Source organism: Rhinolophus sinicus, chromosome 14 (genome assembly GCF_057876585.1).
Source record: "Rhinolophus sinicus isolate RSI-liver-muscle chromosome 14, RSI-T2T, whole genome shotgun sequence".
NCBI lineage: Eukaryota > Metazoa > Chordata > Mammalia > Chiroptera > Rhinolophidae > Rhinolophus > Rhinolophus sinicus.
In genome coordinates this window covers 57,267,984-57,292,303 of record NC_142514.1, presented here as the reverse complement: position 1 = coordinate 57,292,303, position 24,320 = coordinate 57,267,984, and the positions used below count along the sequence as shown (strand labels likewise).

At 39.6% G+C, this 24,320-nt stretch overlaps 1 protein-coding gene across 4 annotated transcripts in view; it reads right to left on the bottom strand.

The window, feature by feature from the left end:
- The window catches only part of AK5 (adenylate kinase 5), a 204,352-nt gene that overhangs the window by 92,165 nt on the left and 87,867 nt on the right, over window positions 1-24,320 (bottom strand). For all 4 annotated transcript variants that reach the window (XM_019743342.3, XM_019743343.3, XM_088791211.1 and 1 more), the window contains exons 7-8: window positions 13,658-13,748; window positions 6,640-6,716 (exon numbers count right to left, since the gene is read on the bottom strand). In XM_019743342.3, the coding sequence (XP_019598901.3) occupies window positions 6,640-6,716; window positions 13,658-13,748 (168 nt within the window). The remainder of the gene's footprint in view (window positions 1-6,639; window positions 6,717-13,657; window positions 13,749-24,320) is intronic.

Genomic DNA, 24,320 nt, shown 5'->3' with positions numbered 1-24,320 from the left:
TTTGAATACGATATGACTAGGTAATTTTTGTGTGTGTGTGTGTGTGTGTATTTATCCTGATTGGTGTTCTTTGAGCTTCCTGTGTCTGTGGTTTGGTATCTGACATTAATTTGGGGGAAATGCTCAATTATTATTACTTCAAATATGTCTGTTTTTTTTTTTTTCTCTTTCTTTTCCTTGTAGTATTACCATTACATGCATATTATACCTCTTGTAATGGTCCCACAGTTCTTGAATTTCTGTTTTGTGTTTTTTTTTCTTAGCCCTTTTTTCTTTGCCTTTTAGTTCTGGAAATTTCTATTGTCCTATCTTCGAGCTTAGAGATTTTTTTACTCTAGTCTACTAATTAGCCCATTTGAAGACATTTTCCATTTCAGTTACAGTGTTTTTGACCTTTAGCATTTCTTCTTAATTCTTTCTTAGGATTTCTTCTTGATTCTTTCTTAGGATTTCCATCTCACTGCTTACATTATCCATCTGTTCTTGCATGTTGTCTACTTTTTCCATTTAAGCCTTTAGCATATTAGTCATAGTTGTTTTTTTTTAAACTTTTCTGATAAGTCTAATAGTCCTGCCATATCTGACTCTTGTTCTGATGCTTGTTCAATCTCTTCAAAATATGTTTTTACCTTTGAATATGTTTTGTAATTTTTTTTGAAAGGTGGACATGATGTGCTAGGTAAAAGGAACTGTGGTCAATAAACTTTTAGAATTGTGGTGGTAAGGTGTAGGGGGAGGGAGGAAGTGTTCTATGAAATGCAAGTAGTTTATGATTAGGTGTCAGTCTTTATGATTAGGTGTCAGTCTTTTGATGAGCCTATGCCCCTGGACTTCACCAGTGCTTCTCAGGTTTTTTTCACCCCTTGCCTGGGATAGAGTGGCTTGAGGGGACTGGAATTGGGTATTTCCATTCTGCCAGGTAAGTTAGGCTGTTAAAGCCCTAGCAGGTTAGGTTCTGGTAAAATAATTTCTCCTGAGGGTAGACCTTGTTAAGAACAGAATGCTCTGGTGTATTTCAAAATGGTTCCTTTCTCTCTCCCCCTGCTGGAAGCATAAGGAGATTTTTCTCTGATGTTCACTGTGGAACCTGGTCAAATTCTTGGAAATAAAACTCATAGAAGCGTGGGGACTCTTATGACTGGATACTCTGGAGTTTTTAACTCTCAGACTTGCCCACATGGCGTCTCCAGCAATTTGTTGATTACAGTTTGGGTTTCCTACCCGGCACTGTTTCCTGTGGAGCTTCTTGCTTGTGGGTTTCCGCTCTGGTAAGTTGTGATTCCCTGAATCTGCCTGTCTTTCCAATTTTTGGTGCAGTGGTTTGCCCTGGGACCTCAGTTCTCTAACAGATCTAAGAATTGTTGATTTTTCAATTTGTTCAGCTTTTTACTTGTTCTTCGGCAGAGTGGTGACTTCTAAGCTCCTGCCAGACCAGAAACCAGAAGTGTTCAGACAATTAGTATTCACCTAGTTGAAGATATGGTGGTCTCTGTCAGCTACAGAGAGGCACCAATTCCTGAAAAGTTCAGTAAGTTGGGTTTGGAGGAGGAAAGACAGGGTGTTCATGTTTATGGAGTATTTGTTCTGTGTGAGGGAACGTGCATCCCTACTTCCTGCAACAGTACTTCCTGGTGGAGTCATCACCATCATTTTCCAGGAGAGAAAACAAGGGCTCAAAAGAGTTAGTAAGTTATCAAAAAAATCATATATTAAGTAGAAGAACTAGGAATAATTTTATTGGCTTTTAAAATAATAGCAATTTAGGAATAGAGACAATGGAAATGTAATGGCTGTATCCAATGTCAGAGGGGTAGTAGATGGGGGTGGTTATCACTGTGTGAGGGATATAAATGATAAATGTTTAACTATTACATTGTTTTGTACACTTGAAACGAATGAAAAAAAACATAAAAAATAATAGACATTTATTGAGCACATGCTGTGTACCAGGTTGTGTATTAGACATTAATGATACACAGAGCAGAATACAGTCTCTGCAATACAAGAGAATACAAAAGAGGGTCTCACGGGACCCCTGAGAAGGTGAACTGAACATGTAACAAGAGAAGGGCTTTCTCAAGGAGAAGCTTGGTCTTAAAGAAGCATGAGTGTTCTCTGGGACAGAGGTGATGAGGTTGGGGAAGCTTCCATATGAAGGAAAGGGACTGTGCAAAGCACAACTCATTTGGGGGAACTGTAAATGGCTTGGTGTGGATGGAGCATTCAGTGTGTTTGGTGATTGGCAAGGGATAAGTTTGGGGAGGGATGTAGGGGGTCAGATTCTGATTTGAAGGTTCCCACGTGTATGGTAAGAGATTCCAACTTAATTCTGACAGGAATGAGGGGCCAAGAAGGGTTTTAAGTAGTGGAATGCCCTGATTGGTTTTGCTTTTCAGAAAGATGATTTTGGTGGGTGAGGAGCTGGGGTAGGGACACTGGTTAGGAGACTGTCTCAGTGGTCCCACAGAGGGAGACAGGCTGTGGACCAGGGTAGCAGCATTGGACCCGGAGAGGGAAGGAGCGATTCCCTCCATAGGAGAAGTGACCAGCTTCCTGATCAAACTGATATAAGGAGGGAGAGAAAGAAAGGAGGCTAGGAAGACGCTCCTGTTTCTGGCTTGGGCAGCTGGGAGAACATTGGTATCACTCACAGAAATAGAGAAAGCAGAAGGAAGAACAGATATTGTGGGGGAAGTTGGTAAGATTGGTTTTGGATGTGTTGAGTTGAGATGCACATGGGAAATCCAACCATTGCTGTTGAGCTGGCAGACATGAGACAAGCAGCTCACCAGGGAGCTCTAAGTGAAGCAGAAATCATGGCGATGACTGAGCTTCTTAAAAGAGAACATGTACAGTGAGGAATGAAGAAGCCACTGCCAGGATACGGGGGAGCATCCACATTTAAATCACGGACTGATGGAGAGGAGTTCAACAGGGAAACCAAGAATGAGTGAACCAGGAAGTAGTGGGAGCACCAAAAGAGAGCAAGCACATTGCAGGGCAAGAGCTTTGTGGCTCACCAAATGGATTTCTCCCTTCCTGCACACTAAGGAAGCTCCATTTTTCCAGCCTCTTTGCACATAGGGAGAGCCAGGGACCGGGGGACGCCAAATGAATGTGAGAGGAGGTAACGTGCAATTAAGAGCCGGTCTACCTTCCTTATGCTTTTATTCCTTCCCATCCATCATCCCTTTGGATGCCACATGTAAAAGAACCTCTAGAAGGAAAGCACTCAGATTTTGAGTTTCATTTGTTACCGTAACAGGGCCTAGACTATCTTTCCTGGTCCTGGCTCCCCAGACAGTTGTGTTTGAATTCTGTTTTTACCTTTTGCCAGCTGTGTGACCTTGAATAAACTGCTTAATTTTTATGTGCCTCAGTGTCCCTATAATAAATATACTAATAAATAAAATATATTTTATTATTTTAATATATATTTTAAATAAAATGCAATAAATAATAAATAATAATATCATATCTATCTCATGCAATTGTCTGAGGATAAAATGAAGCAATAAATGTGAAGAACTTAGGACAGTATGAAATACTCTAGAAATGTTAGAAGCTTGTGGAGAGGAGAATGTCAAGAATGGGGATTGGTTTACAGCTAGGGTTAAGCAAGCTATGGCCTGCAGGTCAAAGCCACTCTGCTGCCTGTTTGTATATGGCTTCCCAGTTAAGAATGGGTTTTACATTCTTTTTTAAAAACGTTTATTTATTTAAGTGGGTTTTTCCAGGACTCATTAGCTCCAAGTCAAGTAGTTGTTTCAATCTAGTTGTGGGGGGCGCAGCTCACAGTGGCCCACGTGGGGGATCGAACCGGCAACCTTGTTGTTAAGAGCATCGCGCTCTGACCAACGGAGCTAACTGGCCACCCACAAGCATTTTACATTCTTAAATAGTTGAAATAAATTACATGAAAATTATATGGAATTCAAATTTCAGTATCCATAAATAAAGCTTTACTGGAACACAGATATACCATACTAATTTAAGTATTTTTATGGCTGCTTTTGTACTACAATAGCAGAATTTGAGTAACTGTAACAGAGACCATTATAGCCCACAGAGCCTAAAATATTTGCTACCTGGCCCTTTACAGTAAAAGTTTGGTGAATGAATGCAGCAAAGGCCAAGAAAGATAACTAAAACGTGTTAACTGGCATTGACATAAGATTACCGGTGACCTTGACAATGGCTTTATTTGGAGTGGCTTAAAGTAAAACTAGATTTTGGTGGCAGGCTGATCATACTTTGATTCCTGATTCTACAGCTTGCTAACTGTATGGTCGTGAGAAGTCATCTAACTTCTCTGAGCGTCAGTTTGGTCAGCTGTAAATTAGGTGTAAACAGAGCTACCTTCTTGAGTGACTGTAACGATAAAAAATAATGCATATAAACCATAAAACACAGTGTTTGGCTTATATTAGGTGCTCAATAAATTCTAGGTCTTGCTTCATTGAATCTGCTGCCACTAAAATTGCTGTTCCTTTATAGGTAGTGCATTTTCACTTTTAGTATTTTATTTTTGTCTTCTGTGTTCTGATGTTTTACATTATATGCCAAGTCTTTGCTCGAGTCGTAGCTCTTTAATGAGGTCATCCTAGTTAATACTGATCATCTTACTTAATACTGTAATCTGTCCCCCACCCCAGCATTCCTGACTTTTACCCTGTTCTACTTTTCCTTTTCTCATAGAACTTATTATTTCTGAAAATCTGGAGAATTTAGTAATTTATGTTTATTGTTAACTATCTGTCTTCCCCACTAGGATGTAAGCTCCTTGCCTGTTTTTATACAATTATATATTTCAAGTGCCGAAATAGTACCTGGCACACAGTAAGTGCTCAATTAGTATTTGTTGACTGACTAAATGAAAAAAGAATAGATGAGAATTTTTAAATCCTACTCAGGACTGGATATGCTCCTTCAATCTTGGGACTTGTCTTTTCTCCGTAAAATTCTCAGCTATTACTGTTAAAGTATAACCTCTGCTTTATCCCTCCATTTTATTTTTCTGCAACTACTTTTAGAATATGTTGGCGCAATCATTCTGTATTCAGTATCTCCCAAGTTCTTTCTTATATTTGACAACTATTTAGCTCTCTGTTTTTTGTTTTTTTTTCTGAGACAATTTTCTCAACTCTATCACTAAGTCTCTTTTTAGCTGTGTTTAGTCTACTATTCAAGACGATTGAATTCTTATTTCAAGGACAATATTTTTTTGTGCCTAGAATTTCTATTTCTTCCCTTTTCCTTCCCATATTTTCCATTTTTTTTCCTGGACTTATTTTAAGATTCCTAATCTTTCGTTTATCTCCTTGAATATTTAAAATATTCCTATATTAAGATTTCTTTCAGACTTCTCTGCTACCTCTAGTTCTTGGGGCGTGAAGCCTTCCATTTGTTGAATCAGCTGGATTTCTTGTTATGGCACATTCCTTTGTGCAGCCTGTAATTTTGGATCATGAATTCATCTTCAATAGTGGTTGTTGGGCGTTTTCCTTTGCCTGGGGTCTTATGGGTTAGCAACTGAAAAGCCTCCAAAAATGTATTACTGAATGGCCTGTCTTGGAAGCGAGGGTGAGAGGCAGTATAGTATGAGTGTCAGGGAATGTGCTCTGAGTTCACTTCCCCACTGCGAAACTTGTTGTGTAACCGTAGGTAAATTACTCTTTGCTTAATTTTCTTGTCTATGAAATAGAGATAATAATTCCTATTTCCCAAAGCTGTTGTGAGGAATTAGTGAGATAATCAAATTAATAAACTTAGTGCAATCTTTAGTATGTATTAAGTGCCTAAAAATGCTTAAGAATATAAGAACGTGGTGGCCATTATATCACTTGTCAATAACTTCTTGCTTTGTGATATAAGGGAAGAAACTTAATGCTCATATAAATAGCTTCTGAATATGTATATAAAATGTATAACTAGCTGTTGCGTTTGGACAATGGTCAGAGCCACCTTTATTTGTGACATATATTAATTGAAGATGGGGAAAGAAAACCAAGAAGAACATGTTTACTTGGCTTTCAGCTATGGCAGAGGAGCACTGATGAGAGGTGGAGGGAAGTTTCACACATATCCTTTTTTTTAAAAAAGAAAGCCTAATTAGAGAGTTGGAACATTTGCCAACTACATTGGAACATTAAAATATAGCAGTAGGGAGAGTTCTGTTGAGAGGAAAATGACCTAGATAAATTTCTTTGCTTTATTCAAATAGAAAATATATTTAACTCCTTGGCTGTGTTGTCGTTAGCCATCAGGCTCTTTTGAAGGTTAGAAATAGGAAAGCCCCGATCCTGTAGCCAGCGTTTACTATTTCATTATTGGGAAGGGATACAGACACAGGCAAATTCTTGGGCACGAGAACTTCACATAATCTCATTTCTCTCGCATGTAACTTTTGACCACACAGCTTTCCTTAATTGTCATTTTGGATCTGTGATAAGGGAGGGCTAAAGGACCAAGCTTAATGAATGAAAGTTGTAGGCTATTATAATTTATCACAGGATATAATGTTACCAGTTATCTGTGAACATGTCACAAAATGATTTATAATCCTCCTTTTCATGAAACAATAACAAAGGCTAAAATTAAAAATATTTAAATAGAGAAATATTTTTAGAGTTTAATTACCTGATCTTCATAATCAGATCCTGTGTCAATAATCTCTCCAGGGCTCAACATCATGGAAGGATCAAGGTCACTTGAGCCTAAGATGAGAAAAGAAACGATTACTGATGGAGGCTGTCTGTGTCTGTTTCTAAAGCAAACAATCTCCCACCAGGTTTCCGTATTTTCCTCATGATTATATTGCATTTGCAAACATTTCTAGACTCTTCCCACCTGCCAGGCACTGTTTGGACTGCAGATAGAAAATGCAGATGCTGTGGACACTGTTTTCCACCCTTAAAAAGAAGACAGTCTTGTGACGGAGATTGATTTGTCAACAGCAAGGCTCAGAAATCAAAACGAAGGGGCTACCAATTCTGACAAGTAGTGGAGGTGGGGTTTGTCACGAGGAACTAATCTGTGAGCCTGAATTGTGAAAGTGAATAAGGGTTGTCCAAGAGGAGAAGCAGTATGAGGTGTCCAATAGAAACTGAGGTAGAAGCAACACCAACCGTGAGCCAAGTACAGAGCAGGAGAAGAGCAGGGTTCCAAGGAATAAGAGATGCTGAGCTTGTTTGCTTAGTCCCTGAAAACCTGACAAGTTTTTCCTCCAGCCTTCACCTTCTCACCCATCACCCAACCTGCCTCCCATCTATCAGTCATCCGTTTTTTTCTCTATATCTATGAGTCTATTTCTGTTTTGTTTGCTCATTTATCCTGTTCTTTAGATTCCACATATAAGCGAGATCATATGTTATTTGCCTTTCTCAGTCTAACTTATTTCACTTAGCGTAACATCCTCTAGGTCCATCCATGTTGTTGCAAATGGTAAGATTTGATTCCATTTTTATGGCAGAGTAATACTCCATTATATAAATGTACCACAATTTCTTTATCCAGTTGTCAATTGATGGGCATTCTGGTTGTTTCCATCTTGGCTATTGTGAATAGCACTGCAGTAAACATAGGGGTGCATATATTTTTTTGAATCAGTAGTTTGGATTTCTTTGGATAAACACCCAGGAGTGGAATTGCTGAGTCATAAGGTAGTCCTATTTTTAATTTTTTGAGGAACCTCCATCCTGTTTTCCATAGTGGCTGCACCAATTTGCAGTCCCACCAACAGTGCATGAAGGTTCCCTTTTCTCCACATCCTCTCCAGCACTTGTTGTTTGTTGAAGGATGACAAGCTTTTCAAAATGGAGATACTTGACCCATCAAACCATTTTGGAAAAGTAACTAACCATAGAGTTACCATGTACAGTTGCATAGTTGTGTGCAGCACAATTTTAGGTGATGCCAACCACATGGTCAGAGCAGCCCTGGACAATTCCACTGGTAATGAGGCGCTTGCTAAAATGGAGTTGGGGAGCTACGCATAGCACATGCTATTAACAGAGTGAGACGAGAGGGGTGACACGGAAATTTTCATTGTATATATAATATTTTCAAGTCACGGGATTATATATAATTTTTCTATCTTTGTGCTTTTGATATTATTCAAATAAAAAATTTTATAAGGTGTATCTTAGGGCCTAAATACTTGATTGTCTCAAAACCCAGTTTGAAGACCAGTGTGCACTTACGAGCTGTGAGGTATTAAAGATATCAGAAGTAAAATGTATATATTTCCATTATAAAATCATAGACATTTTAGTATCAGTATTTCACACCTTCGTTTTAGAAAAGAGAAAAATAAGCTATGGAGCAGTTAAATAACTTGGCCATGTTCATGCAGAAAGTGAGTGAGATAAAGACAGTAATCAAAGTTCCCATTTCTCCTTAACACATCCTGCTGACTCTAAATTCTAAGCAGGAGTAAGCCCAAATGGATTTATAAAGAAAACTTCTCATTCTAACACTCCATAGGAGAGGACCTAGAGCAGTATGCCGTCTCTTCTACATTCTGAGAAAATGAGGAACAGTGAAAGGTAAATGACGAGATGGGTCACTGGGTGGCTGCAGAAATGGAAGAATCAGAAATAGAATCAAAGAGTGTCACTACACCCGGTGACTATCAAGGGGCTGCTACTGACAGCATCATTCAAGGTGATGCCAATTTTATTACTTGCACAGTATGGATATTATCCGCCAGTGACTAGGGGAAGTGGTGATAGGTACGCAAATGATAACCCTCCCCTGGCATGCATTTCAAGCGATTCATGTGGAGTAAGCAACGTGATCTGAACACAAAGGCTTATGAAACATATAGCTGTTTTAGTTCCTGTGTCCTACTTACTTTACTTAATTAGAAACTGTTCCTTTGGTTGTTGTTTTTTTTTTTTAAAAAGTACAAAGTGAAGGGCTCTTAAACAACCCAGTTAGCAGATATTACACGTTAGTATTTGAAACTGCAGCAAGATTATTAGAAAACTATTTTCAACAACGGTAGAATGAAGAGATCTTTGTTAAAAAAAAAAAGCAGACCCAAAACAACCAGAAGATATTGGCTTTCCTAATAAAACACTTTTCACAGAAATTTTACTGTATCGTTAAGGGATGGAATTTCTTGACACGTTGTTGCTCTTGGCAACAGTACTAACATATCATGAAAGGCAGTAGACAAAGGATGTCATTTTCAGCTTATAATGATTGAATAGCTTTCATTTTCTTTTGTATTGGTTGCTTGGTTTGCTGAAAATAATAGCCTAAGGTTTGACATACAAAATAGGGCGGTAAATATAGCCATATGTATCCATTTTGCCTTCTTTTGTTGGACCATTTAATATATAAGACAACTTCAATGATCTTGTTACTCCAAAAAGACAGCAAAATTAGGACATTTTGAAAAAGTGATAGTATGGCTTTCATATCCCCACCCCCCCATTTTGAATTTGATTTCTTTTCAGATTTAAAAATATCCTTTCTATAGATAACAGAGAAAAATATGAGCTGAAATAGAACCCTACAGGGAACATTCGGTGTCACCAGTTTTAGATGTAGAATGGTCTTTGGAAATATTATTTTCAGGTTGTCTTTTTTAATTTAAGTGGGAAGATGATACAAATTGGCTTTAGAGGTACCCGAAGGCTAACCATACTGCTTTCTGGGATAATGTTACAGACTTTTTTCTCCTAGTGGATTTTCTGAATGAAGTTTTAGGAAGGTCCTCCTCCCACTCTGCGCACCAAATAAAGGGACAGTCCTGCGAGGCAGGGCTTCTTGAGCAGTGAAGGGCGTCTGTGGATACAACTCCTCTAACACTTCATCTGCCCCCTCTGAGGAAAGTGGTTTCTCCCTTGTCCTGTCTCTTCCACTAAACTGTAAGCAGTTTTAGGTGGGGATGTATTTCTTCTCTGAATCTAAGAACAAAACTTAGACATTTTATGCATTTGGTACATATATGCAGAATGACTGAAAAATGAATAAAAGGACATTGACATTTTATTTGTGCAGGTCTTGATCGTCTTCATTAGCTCTACAAGCATGAAATCCCCTCTAATGCCTCAGGCATTACCCACGGGACTCCAGCTCTAATTCCAACAAGCATGGAAAGTGTTAGTAATCGTTTGCATTAGAATTCCTTTAAAGCACTCTGTGTGTGTGTGTGTGTGTGTGTGTGTGTGTGTGTGTGTGTGTGTGAACTTATTATTATTATTTAAATATCCTGATAGTATTTGGGACAAGAAAGTGAGTTCCTGGGGATCTCATACTGGTAGACTGTTCTAAGTGAGAAGAGAAAAGGGGATTTTTCAGTTATTCCACAATAGGGGTGAGGAAAGGGAGGAAGAGAGGGAGAGTAGAAGCAGACCTAGGGAAATGGGGAAGAGTTGTGTTGCGTTCGATGTGGTCTCTCCTTGTGACCCCTCAAATACTCAGCGAAGACACTAACGCATATATAGTTTTTTTCAATGTGACAGCCATATGCTTTACACACGTATATTATTTACTCTTCACAACAATCTTCTGAAGCAGTGCTATTATTCTCCTCTCTTTATAGATGAGAAAACTGAGGCCCAGAGAGATGTGAGTGATATAGCCAGATGGCTCTACCTGAAGTATTAATGGAGGGCTTTAGGGAGAGCAGGGGACTCTACAGATGGGGCTGGAGTTTGAGGTTTGAGAGAATGGCATTCTATGGCATGGGCTCAACAAATGCACGCTCTGCTCTGGAGACAAAGAAAATTTGGCGTGGCTGTGGGTCAACGTACTCAGATGAGTGGCCCAGCTGAGGTGGCCAGCTGGAAAAGAAAGGCCTTATGTGCCATCTCCTGTGAGATTCACACTGGATCTCTCCCCCCCCCCCCCCCCGTGATGTCTTACACTCTAATAAGGGAAATAGATTTTTAACAAACAATCACATCTAATTATACAATCACGGTTGTGATAAAAACCCTGAAGGAAAAGTGTGGGGTCCTTCTCAAGGGCTTAATTTAGTCTGGGATGGGATCTGAAAAAGCTTTCTGAGAAAAATCCCATTTAATCTGAGATACAAAGTAAGATCTGGCCATGGGAAGGATGGGGCTAGGAGTTGGGAGAGTACAGTGATGTACGTGGGCCAGGCACTTCCAAGTAACTTGTGCAAATAAATGGCCACAGGCAGGCAGATACCTGAGGCTTTCCAAGCCCTGGAGGAAGCTGGGGTGAGTAAGGAGGGAGGTGACGCCGCTGCAGGAACAGGACCGCTGTAGGAAAGCTACGGATATTTTCTTCCATGTTAACTACACTGGTGCTCAGCCTGTGGAAAGTCATTGAAAGTTTTATTTGTTGTCAGGGAGGCAGGGTGATCTGAGCTGCATTCTGTGAGGATCCCCATGGCAGCAACAGGATTCGTGACAGACAGGAGAGGCCAAGTATGAGGTAAAAGTGGGCGAGGAATGACACCGCCTTAGATGAGTGCCTGGGGCCAGAGAACAAGGACGACTCCCAAGGTGTCCCTGTGGAGTGACGATGGGTGTGGGCTGTGAGGGTGGGGACATTTCTGCCTGGCTGTCTTAAAAGATAAAAACTGCATGATCGCACTTACATGTGGAATCTAAAAGAGTCAAATACATAGAAGCAGAGTCCAATGGTGGTTACCATGGGTACAGAGGTGGGGGAAGTGGGGAGATGTTGGCCAAAGAGTACAAAGTTGCAGTTAGGTAGGATGAATACGCCTAGAGATGTAATGCACAGCGTAATGACTATAGTTAATAGTACTGTATTGAATACTGGAATTTTTGCTATGTTTTAGGTGCCATTGATCACACACAGAAAAATGGGAACTGTGAAAAGAAGGTATGTTAATTAGCCTGACTGTAGCAATCACTTCACTATGTATATTTATATCAAATCACCATGTTGCACATCCTAAATATATACAATCTTTATTTAAAAAATTTAAAAGAAGAACTGAAAGCCATTCACAGGGAGGTAATATAGGAGCCACAGGGCAGCTGAGATTCTGCAAAGAGAGTTCAGAGAGAAGTGAAGCGTAAAGGGACAAAACCTGGGGGTTGAAAATTCACAGAATAGAGGACATGACCAGTCTTGTTTAACTGGATGAGTCACCAACGTTTACAAGCCTAGAGATTTCACCTACAAACAGCAGGTTTCTGTTTTCTCTTGAAAGAGAGCAGAAACTAGCAACACTGGCCCATTCCTTAGTGGCAACCATAGCCTGGAGCTGTGAGGTGGCTGCCTCCTGTAGGGGAGGTATCCTTCTTAGTTAACCACCATCCCTCCCAGGCGCACTTCACTCAGGGATCCTATAGACAGAACCGGTTTATTTGAAGGCTGGAGCAGAACCCAGCTTTCAGGGACTTGGGAGTGAAGGGATCTAGCAGGAGTTGGGACCGTGAGCACAGAACCCTCTGTTCATAAGCTTGGAGGTGTAGAGAGAGAAGAGTAGGCCCCTTCCAACCTCTGCTAAGGGCCAGGCACTGAGCACTATGCCAAAGGGACTTGGAGAGAATGAGGACACAGCACCTGCCCTCAGGCAGTTTACCGACTAGCACAGAAGCCAGCCCAGCTGCATTACTGCAGGACGAGGCCACCTGGGAAAAATGCCACAAAATGCTGCCAGTTCTAAAGAAGGGGCAGCTTAGATCAGCTCCTCCATGCCACTGTATTAGCAAACTGCAAATATCTAGCAGTTAGATATTTGTTGTTAGAAGTCTACATAAATGTTCTAAATAAAACATTAACAAGCACAGGTGTCATAGCATTTTTCGGAGCAGCAGTAGTCTTGTTTGCATGCTTCTCAGTATTCCATCTTTCTCTGCAAGAGGCCATGTTTTTGTAAATATCACTGGAAAATGAGGTCAGTTATCTGTGGTCTACGGGTCTGCCCAGGAAGACTACTGTGTTTCCTTTCTTTTTATTCTGCCATTCTCTTAGGCTGCTCTCAGTGGAATTTAAATATGGTTTAAATTTTTAAGTGGTTAGCCTTTTTCTTTACAGACCCGGACTTTTTGGCCACTGAAGCTATTACTGAGAAAATAGATCAGGACTGGGACAAAGATTTGAGGGTCCTCTACATATAACTGAGAATTGAAACCATGAGGGACAATGGGCTAACGCAGATTAGAGAGTAAAGGAGAGTGAGAGAAGGGTCCAGGACAGAACTGTGACAACTGTCTACTTAAGTATGATTGCTCTTCATTGCTGTCCAATGTCAAACTTCTAGGCCAGAGAACGGAGGAAGAGAAGGGGCAGTGGGTCAGTGGCTATCACATCCAGGGCAGGCTTTTTGCAGGTGGCAAAGGAGAGACCTATATGGGTTAGGGACTCCTGGAGGAATTGTAACTTTGAATTCTTGCACAAAGTATGGGCTAGATTAGATTTTTTCAATTATAGTATCATAGGTCTTATGCTCCATTGTGACTACCTGCTAATTTACACGTGTAATGACTGGAAGAAAGTTAACTATAAGAGCCAGATGTATAGCCCCTTTTTCTATTTTATTTTGTACCTTTATTTTTAACCAGCAAGTATAAAGCTCTGAGGCAGTATGATCCTTAACACCTTACAGCAGTTTGTTGAGCTCCAACCTTACAAGAAAGCCCCAGGCACCTGCCAGGTGATCAGTGCATACTGTTGCCCAAAGGACACAGTGACTTACCTGCTGCAGCCTCTTTGTTTGGAAATAGCTTGCTGTCAACTGCCACACTGATGTCATAGAACACCTCATCCTCGTTTCGGTCGGCATCAAACTGGGGAAATCAGGACAGACAAGTTGCAAACATGAGAACATATAACTTAGTTCATTCCAAAATACAATGAGCATGCTTCACACAACTGTATCTCTAATGAAGCAGGACAATGGGAATGAAAGCCCTTGAGTCTTTAATCAGACACTGAGGGTTTTTCAGCCCAGACCTCCTATCAAACAGGAAAGGGCATTAGGGAGTAAACGTACAGTCAATTATGGTTAAGAAAAACGTATAGAATTTTCTTAATTTATAAAGTAGGCTTTGGAAAAAATGATAACCGAAATATACCTTGTGCCTTTCTGGCTCTTAGTTTTTTTTGCTTTGTTTGTTTTTTATTTACTTATTTATTTTTTATTTTTAAGGAGGGCATAGCTCATGTTTTGTTTATTAAATACCCATGAAAACATGCTGTTTTAAACAACAGAAGGAAATATTTTCTAATATTGTTAAAAAAAAGAAAGAAACCCCTAACCAAACTTTAATTTCAGTTATTATTCTAGGTACTATAGATACCATACTGTAGATGTAGTCTATAGACACTACAGATTTAGATGTAATAAAAATGACACATTTAAATATTTATTTTACCATTTTCTAAAATTTACAAAATTTTAAATATTAAAAAAATGTGGTTATATTTGTAAGTTTTCTACATTCCAAGCTGTGCAGCGGTTTTTTTTTTAAGCACACCTTTATCTCTTTAGTTTTAAAAAATAGCTTTACTGAGTTATAATCCATATACAATAAACAGCACATATTTAAAGCATACAAACTGGTAAGTTTTCATATGCATATACACCTGTGAAACCATCATAAAAATCAAAATAGTGAACATATCCATCACCCCCAAAGTTTCCTTGTGTCCTTTGGGAATCCCTTCCTCCTGCCCCTACCAGGTAATCATCGATCTGCTTTCTGTAACTATATATTATTTTGCATCTCCTAGAATTTCATATAAAAGGATTTGTACAGCATGAAATCTTTGTCTTTTTTTTTCTTGGTCTGGATAATTTCACTCAGCAGAAGTATTCTGGGATTCGTCAATATCGTATCTATAGTTCATTCATTTTCATTGCTGAGCAGCGTTCCATTGTACGGATATACTGCTAATCCCATCTTGCCTATTGGTCAGCTCAGACACTGTAGTTTTCATCTCTAGATGTCTGATCTGAGTCTTTAAAAATATCTTTGTCTCTATTTAAGGGTTGAACATCTGAAATATAATTATAATAACTTTTAATGTCCTTCTCTGCTCATTCTAGCACCTGGTGTCAGTTCTGAGTCAGTTTTGATTGTTTGCTATCTTTTTCCTCATTATTAAGAGCCATATTTTTCTGTTTCTTTGCCTGCCTAGTAATTTTTTAATGGATGCCAGGCATTGTCATTTCGACCATGTTGGATGCTAGATTTTTCTGTATTCCTATAAATATTACTGAGCTTTGCTCTGGAATGCAGTTTAGTTACTTGGAAACAACTAGATCCTTCCAGGTCTTGATTTTAATATTTGTTGGTCTAGACCAGAAAAGTATTTAGTTTAGGGCCAATTATTCCCCACTGTTGAGGCAAGGCTTTTCCATATAGTGCTTTGATAATTAAGAGGTTGTCCACTCTGGCTGGTAGACATAAGCCATGTTCCATGTCTGGTGTGAGCACCCACTACTGTTCCCGCTCATTCTTGTGGGTGGTTTCCCCTCAGCTTCAGGTACGCACTGATTAGTACTGTTCTAAATACTGAGGGGAGCGCTCTGCAGATCCCCAGCATTCTCTGTCTGCACATGCCTTGCACGTCTGATACTCTGTCCTCTGAAGCCCAGCTACCTTGCTCTCTTGGACTCTGCTCCTTCTGCTCAACTCATGGGGTGCACCAGTCCTCACAAGGCTTCCTTCTCTCTGCCCTGTAGCCTGGAAACTCTCCAGCAGTAAGTGGGGGCAACTGTAGGGCCACCATGTTTCGTTTCTTTCTCTCAGGGAATCACCTCATTGCTTGATGTCCAATATCTTGAAAATTGCACACACACACACACTTTTCTGTTTTTGTTTGATTTTTTTTCATGTGGGAGCTAAAATCCAGTCTCTTTTGATGAAGTCTCAACCCTTTAGTTTTTAATCTTTATTATTATCTTGAAGGTATTTAAGATTTAAGTGATTTCTTCCATTATATTTTTTCTGCTGTAAGTGTTTAATTATTTTTAGTGAGGGAAATGTTAGAAGCCTAAATTAGAAAGTTATTTCCTTCCTTACCTCCCTTTACACAGTAAAAGCACACCTATATGGTGCCTCAAAGTGCTTTCACTATTGTCACATCGGCCCATGGGAAAGGTGAGGCAGATAGTTTTCTATTTTACAGGTGAGGAAATAGCTATTCAGAGTTATTATGACTTTCTCAAATCACACAGCTAATAAGCAGGAGAACCAGGACTTGAACTTAGGATGACTGACCCTTTCCATCCTACCAGGCTACGTACACCACGACAGTAAAACAAACATAGCCCTTCTGTTCAAATAAATGTTAACACGCCCTTTTGTCTAAAAGCAAGGGATGACAAACAGGTATGTGCTGGTTAAGTAGACACAAGGAGACCTAACTGTGAAGGCACAGTTAGTGCACAGTTAGTACCATCTTAATGCTGCTGCCCACATCATATACTATGGCTGGTTTTTTTATTTCAAAATATCTGTTACTATCAGCAGTCAAGAGTAATATCTACTGAGAGGGGTTTTGCTTTTTTTCTTCTTGGACTTTTGAGGGATGGGTGAGAACATTGTCATTTTATAAATCAAAGAACATTAGCTTATGTTTTAGCCAAGGATCCCTGGAAAACAGAGCCTAAGGCAAAACTTATAGGTGTTAACCTTTATTGGGGATGGAATATGTGTGAGTGTGTGTGTGTGTGTGTGTAACCCCAGGACAGTAAGCGTGACCAGAAAAAGAGAATGGCTTTTGAATCATCGAACATTTTACTTATTTGTTTTTGTACAAACCATACACATCAATGGTTCTCAACCAGGAGTAATTTTGTCCACACCCTCTCCCCGAGCCCAACATCTGCCAAGGCTAGGAGACATTTTAGGTTGTCACCACTGGCAGGGGGAAGGCTACTGCCCAAGGATGCTGCTAGCTGTCCCACAGTCTCCAGGACAGCCCATTCACAACAAAGACTTATCCAGTCTAAAATGTCAGTAGTACGAAAGTTGAGAACCCTCACCTACATCATGGCATTCTCAGCTTTTGGGTTTCCAAAGAGTGTTTTGAAACTATGTAGTGATGATTTTTCTTTACCTTTTTTTTTTAAAAAAAGATATTAAGCTGCAAAAACATAAATTTCAAAATACAAAAGATAGCAGAAGTGATCGTGCTGCAGGGGGTAGCATAGGTAAAGAGTAATGAAGGGTCTAGGAATAAAAGTTTATTTACACCTTGTGGGTCAGAAACAAGCTTCAGAGGGCAGATGTCATCGTGTGCTACCAGACTACACGATGTGAGTTGCTCCCAGCTCTGACACTGCGATTAGATGGGCACTTTATCTTTTCAATGATTGCTATTTAATGTCTAGCAATATTAACAAAACTCTTTTCTCATTCTGAGGAGAAGAACTCACAGAGGACATGGTCTATGCAATCTGTTTTATGATTTACTATAAGAAGGCTGCGGAGGTCAAGTGGAAATTTCAAAATGAAATGCTTACTGAATTTCCTAGTTCACTCACACGTTTTAATTTGAGTAACACATGCTGTAACAGCTTTCAAAATTGTACAAAATATATCTAGATTGGGAAAGGAAATTATAGTATATGGAGGAGAATTAGGCACCATCTGAAGAGAAGGCAGCAATGACAGTTTGCATTTGTAATGGCAGAAATGAGTTTTCTTCTTTTGGCTTTCAGGCTGCAACAGGCTGTCCAAATCTTCTCTATACAGACAAGGCTTTCTGCATTCTTACCTCTGTTAGCTAGGAACGTTAGATCTATAAAACATCCTAAGTGGACTTGAAAGGGAGGATATCAGTTCCACCTTCCCGATTCCACCTTTTACTAAATTTAGTTCTGTCTCCCATTTTTTCTTTGTCTCATCATTTGAGGAGGAAACAAATTGGCTCTGATATTAGTATTGTCTCAGTTTTATATAGCCCATAAGTATCATTCTCTGAGCATCAAACCAGCTTCTTGAATTTTTTATTTATCCCTGGTTTCATGCAAAGAATTTCAATTAAGCATGTTTTTCACCAATGGCTTTTGTCCTTTGCTACTGGAGATCTCTCAACGTGCAAATAACTCACCCTTCAATTTTTTTCTTTTATAGGTTTAGAGACTTCTCTCTAAATGGGTTGGTTGGTATTCTCTGTACAGTGACTTTGTTTTTCTCCAACAAAAATTGGAGCTTGCACAAGAATAGTAATAATTTTAAAAACTTGCGGTAAATGGAGTGAAATCTGTAGTTATCAGAGATGCAGTAATGCTGGTTGATATTATTCTACAGAATGATGTTTCTAAAGCTTCATAATTAATCACAAAGTTTGAAAGAAAAATACTGAAGTGGCTTTGGTGGTGTTTGGGTAGAGACAATATTCGTCTGAGAAAGTCAAGTCAACCCCCTGTTTGGATGAGCAGAACTCTGTGGCATCGCCCTGCTAAACTGAAACGTGTAGAATATAGTTCTTAACAGAATGAAATAAGGGCAAAACATGAAGGAAGATAGGTCTAAAAACACACAACGACTGGTATGCAAACTGATGAGAACAGACAGCTATGGATATCTGAGTAAAAACTATTTTCTCCGCTTTTTGTACGGAATCTTTATTTCACTGGATATTCAAATTATAGGCAACACCTAGAAAATTTTGTTGGGAAAAAGTCAACATAATAAAGAGATTCCAGAGAAAATTGTTGCAAAAGTTAGGGAGTGTTTTAAGAAAAAATTTCTTCCTCAATTTGAAACCTTATTGTAATAATGACTGACTTGTCTTGCTCTAGAGAGCTAGAAAAGAAGACTAAATCCAGATAGGTTTGATTACTCTTACTACACTAGCTCAGAGGACATTTTTCAGAATCTTCATCAGTACTCAACAACGAAAGAGTGCTAAATATTTTTTGAGCATCTCTTCTGTGCCATTTCCCCAGATTTAAAAACTGAGCCTCAGAAATTAAATAAGCTGTGCAAGGTCATGTAGGTGGTTGAGCCAGGAATGAATCCACATCTATCTCCATGAAACTGTGAGCCCCACCACCCACCCAGGCTGTCGGGACCAGCTCTCAGTTCCATGCAGTAGCCTTAGGACTTAGCTGGGTACTTGCAGAACAAATCGGGGCTCTTAGGAGTTCTCTCAGGACAAACCTCTAAGAATCATCAGAAGCCAAGCCAAGCCAGGTCCAGATGCAAAGTACTCAAACATTCCTGCTTTTATTCTTCACATTAGGGCCAGAGTGATTTTCTTTCTCTTTATGATGCATGTACCCATCCAGGTGGCTGTGGCTGTTGACAGAAAAACCTCCCTGCAGGCAGGCCAGAAGCATCAGAAGGAGAAAGGATCAGCAAAGTTGACTGTAAGAGGCAGATGACTCCCCAACTCCGAATAGAGATCTCTCCAGGGGAGCGGGGGGGAGTCTGTAGTTGAAAACTATCAATTTCACAGGGAAGCTGGCTACTACTCTCCAACCCTCTTTATCTATTATCGATTCTAGTTCTACCCTCCAACAGCTTTACAAAACTTCTCTCTGCAGACAGCCCTGCCTTTTAGTTGTTGAGAGGACTGAAGTGATCCAGCACGGATTCTGTTTTTTTCTCCTCTTATCACCACTCCTTTCTGCCTCAGTAATCAAAGAAAGAGTAGGCCCACCCTCCTTCTAAGAGCCTCTCTGGGATTGAAGGATAAATTTCAGATGTCGGTCCATCTCTGGTCTGGCACTTCCTGTGGAAGCCGCTCTGGTCCTGCCCCGGGTTTCAGCCACCAGCACCTGAGGCCTGGCCTGGCTTCTCCCACATCCCTGCCAGCGTCAGCCATGCCTCTGAATGAGGGGCAGCATTCCATACTCCTTCCCAGAGCATCTTGCTTTGGTTGTCTCATTAAGGGATGGTGGATCCAAAGCCAGGCCACCCACATATGAAAGAAGAGACTAGATCTTAGGTTGCTGTTGAGAGAAAAGGGCCAAAGCATAAAGAATCCAAGTTGGTGGTGGCAGCAACTGGGGTCTGGAACAATTCTTGATCTGGAGGACAGGCAGCTGCAGTAGAGCGATGATGGAAATTTTGCAGGCTCAGGTAGAGACCTAGGCAGACATTCTCATTCTGACCATATCCAGATCATAAACGGGTAGCAAGTGCCCCATATTTTGGTCACTCATCTGTGGGCACTGTGATAGGACACATTTAAAACTAAGTAGCTGCCTGTGGAATCTTAAAAAAAAAAAAAAAAAAAAAAAAAAGCCAAACCTATAAAAACAGAGAGTAGAATGGTGGTTCCCAGGGGCTGTGGGTGGTTGAAATAGGGAACTGTTGGTCAGAGGGCACCAACCTCCAGTCACAAGGTGCATATGATCTGAGGTCTAACGTACAGCGTGGTGACTATGGTTGACAATACCGTATTATACACCTGAAAGGCGCTAACAGAGCAGATCTCGAATGTTCTCACTACACGCACACAAAATAATTCTGTGCAGTGATGAAGTTGTTGACTAACCTCATTGTGGTAACCACCTCACAATGTACATGGGTCCCAAATCATCACATTGTACACCTTAAACTGACACAATGTTATATGTCAATTATATCTCAATAAAGCTGGGAAAAAAGTGAAATAAAATTAAGTTTCTGGAGAAAGAATATGAATGGTACATATATCCATTCTAATGTAGGTAGCTGAAATAAATCCTTAGTAGATGCCAAAAGCATTTAATATTTCATTATGATGGTACTACTACATGATACATTGCTTCTCACTAATTAGGAACTAGATCTGTAGCCCAGCAAATAGGTTGATGTAATGGATTTTGCCAAATAAGTAAAGTTTTAGAATACATCTTAGGATCAATATAGATTCTATCCAGTCCTTTATACCACCTACCTGATGCAATTCAATTCAGTAATGATTTATTGAGCACTTACTTTGTGCCAGGTATGTGTTGGGCATTGAAAATACATAGAGGGAAGATTAAATCATATTAGCTTTTCTGAACTTACTATGGCACCAATGAGGACTAAAATACTTTGAAAAGGCTTCATGAAGAAAGGTTAAAAGAAGAAAACGGAGAAGAAAAGACCGTATATATTCACTGGAGACAAGAATCACACTGGGCAGGTCCTATTTTTTCTCCACGACCCCTAGCAGGGTCCTGAGCCCAGCAGTTATACAACAAATACTCATCAAACTGAATTAACCAGAAAATTCAATTAATTAAAATACCCTTTTCCTTTCCTATTTTCTCTTCCAAGATTCCAGCAATTTGAGACTTTATAAAACTCTAAGTTGGTAGGATAAAGATTCAAACCTTTGCCAAGAAAGCATCCAAACTAAAGAAAGTAGTTAACAGTCTCAGAAGTCAAATTTCAGTGACATTTGGGACCTTTCCTAATTACAGGCTCCATTCTCTCCAGTGCTCAAACGTCTCCTGCTACAAAGCCTTAAGTGGTACCCTGGAAGCCTGAAAAAAAACCGCTGTGCTGTCTAAGCACCAGATGTGTGACTAGGGGCTAATTTAGGCCCTGGGAGGATCAGGCTTATTCTCTTTTCTTTTCTTTATGTTTTTCAATGGAGACCAAAGCCAACCAAAGTCTTTTAGGAGCCTCAAGGCAAAAAGCTGAGCCTGAGAGAAACAAAATTAATGCCAACTTCAAATGCAACTTTCAGGCTTACAGAATGAAGCAGCTTTGATCGCACAAAAGCAAAGTCAGTATGCCGGCTTTTACAAAATGATAGAGTGACTTTGTAGGACACCTACTAGCAAATTGATCACATCCCAAAGGACCCCTATCCTTCTAAACAAAGCTCTGTCCTTATCCTAAAGTAGAGAATTTACCCTCCCCAGGAGACTAGGGATCTATGCCATGCTTGGAACTCTCCGAGGATGTCTCTGGTCTTTTCTCTTTCCTTCAACTGCAATCCTTCATTGCAGAAGCAATTAGGGGAGTGGAGGGCCCTCATATTTACACCTCCCCAATAATGGATGAAGAGATATACCGGGAGTGCCAAAAAGTGTATACAAGGGCACACCATTGGTCAACGTTGCTCAAGCAGTAGTTCGCCATAATCAGAAGTGTCTGGATGCTGATGGTAACCACTTTGAGCACCTCTTGTAATTGCAGAAGTCAAACGTGACCTGTATTCATCTTTTGTTATTGGTATATATTGAGTACTACAATTTTAATAGTTTTTTCCTTTCTTAAAATGTGTATGCATTTTTTTGGCACCATCTGTATTATTGAGGGAACTCCAGATTTAAAGATCACTTGGGTGTTCTTAAGTCCTGGTGTTTTAAAAGCTGTGAGTCACAATCAGTTTCCCTATTCCCTAGTAAATTCTTGGGTTTGTAAGCTCATTGGAAGGTTCTCATGGTTGGTTTTTATTTACTCAATAAATGTTTATTGAGCACCTAACATCTGCTGTGGGTATAGTATGCAAAGATGTTTTACTCTGGTATCAGATAATAGAGAGGATTGTGTTTTTAGCTCTTAAGAATGTCTTCTCCCTGTCCAAGTAGGACCTTCCATTACAGGTACTTGAGAAAGTGACACTATTGAGTGTTTGGAAACCTTTATTAATTCATTGCAAAACACTTATTGTGCACCTACTATGTGCTATACACTGGAGGTTCAGTACCCTTAAATAGATCATAGTCTAGTTGCAGGGGCCTTCACGTGAGCCCTAACATTAGTACAGAAAAAGGGCTTTAACAGAGCTATATGGAATAGTGGGAGATCAGAGGAGAAAGAAGGATTAATTGGTCTCTATTCAGAGAGGGAAGGAGAATTAAGAATGTACAGGATGGGTGGGATTGAGGGTTAAAGAAAATGTTGTAGGAGAGAGGACATTTGAGTCCAAGGTATTCAAGACTCATAAATGTCCCTGTCTGGATTATTGGCTGTTCCATCAGATCTAGTAAAGGTATTTTTCTTTATCTGACAACAACTTATGAATCAGAAAACACTCAGCTAGATCTACTATTTTTCATCAGGTTGGAGAATTAGGTTTCTCAACAATGTCAAGAACAATGCACTGTTTTGCTTTGACCACACATAATGCTGAAGGGATGTGATAAGGTGTAGAGCGAGATTCTCACTCAAGCGAGACCACCTGGATTCAAATCCTAGCGCTACCATTACGAGTTGTGTAACTTTGGAGGTGTTACTGATTCTCTAAGTCTCTTTCCTCATCCATAAAAAGGTGATAACCGTAGTGCCTAAGTCATTTGGTTGTGGCTTGCTAAAATGGGTAATTAAGTAAGAGAATCCCCATGGTCACTAAAGAGCTAGCACATAGTAAATTTCGAAAAAAGTGTTACCTATTACTCTATTGAGGGGGCGGTTAATGGTTATCCACGTAAAATCACATTTTCTGGGAACAGTTAAAAATGAGATAAATCCTCTTAAGTCCCAGATGATTTACATTTCTTTCTGACAGCTTCCTAGGTCTTATTATTGGTTTTGCTTTTTGAAAACCCTCCTGGTTTACATTTATTTTATAAATACCATTACAACATTGATAAAGGAAATAAAAGCCACAATAGCCCAAAATCCCCCCATCTGTGCCTCACTTTCACTTTTTTACAATCTCTTTTGAACTAAGCACAGTCACCAATCTAGAAGAGGTGCTGTGCAAGTGAATAAACGAATAAATAAATGACTTTTTCTTTTTATCTCAGTGCTCCTGCCTCTAAAAGAAGTACAAGGTGTTACAAAAATCATGCCCTAAAAACGAGGCTAGATTTTTACGAGATAAAAACGAGAGCTGGTAATAACTATAGTATCACAAAATGCTTGCTTGAATTTTAAAATCTTTTAAAAGACATCTCACCACTATTTCCTGGGTGGAAAGGCAAAACGGGAGATTGTGGGCAAAGGGATGAATTTGGAATATGAAACTACAGCAATGATGTTAATAGTAGCTCGCTGTAACAGGTTTTCACAGAGGATAAACAACAGTCCTTTCGCCACTAAAAGGCCATTTCCTTTTGGCATAAAATCATGACCTACTTAGCTGTCCTGTCAGGAGAGTCAGCACAATTACTATGAATGTGCCGATGTGGGTTCTGCCTTAGCCCAGTCACAACTAACACAGCTGGATGACAGCCGAGGGGGTTCAACATTATCTTCTGAGCACACATTGAAGAGAAATCAATATAGGCTCCCTTTTTAAAGTTCAGATGCATAATTTGTAAAGACTTGTAAGTAGCCAGATACTTACCTCACTTTAATATTAGTATTCATTTAAAATGTGTCATTTTAAGTTTTTCTTAAATGTATCAAGTGAATTACAGAGGGATTTGGCTTAAACTTTAAGTTGATTATCTCATATATGGCGCGAGCAAACTGGTAATTACCCTGAAGAAGAGTGAAATGACTCGTTAGAAAGGCCCCAAAGGT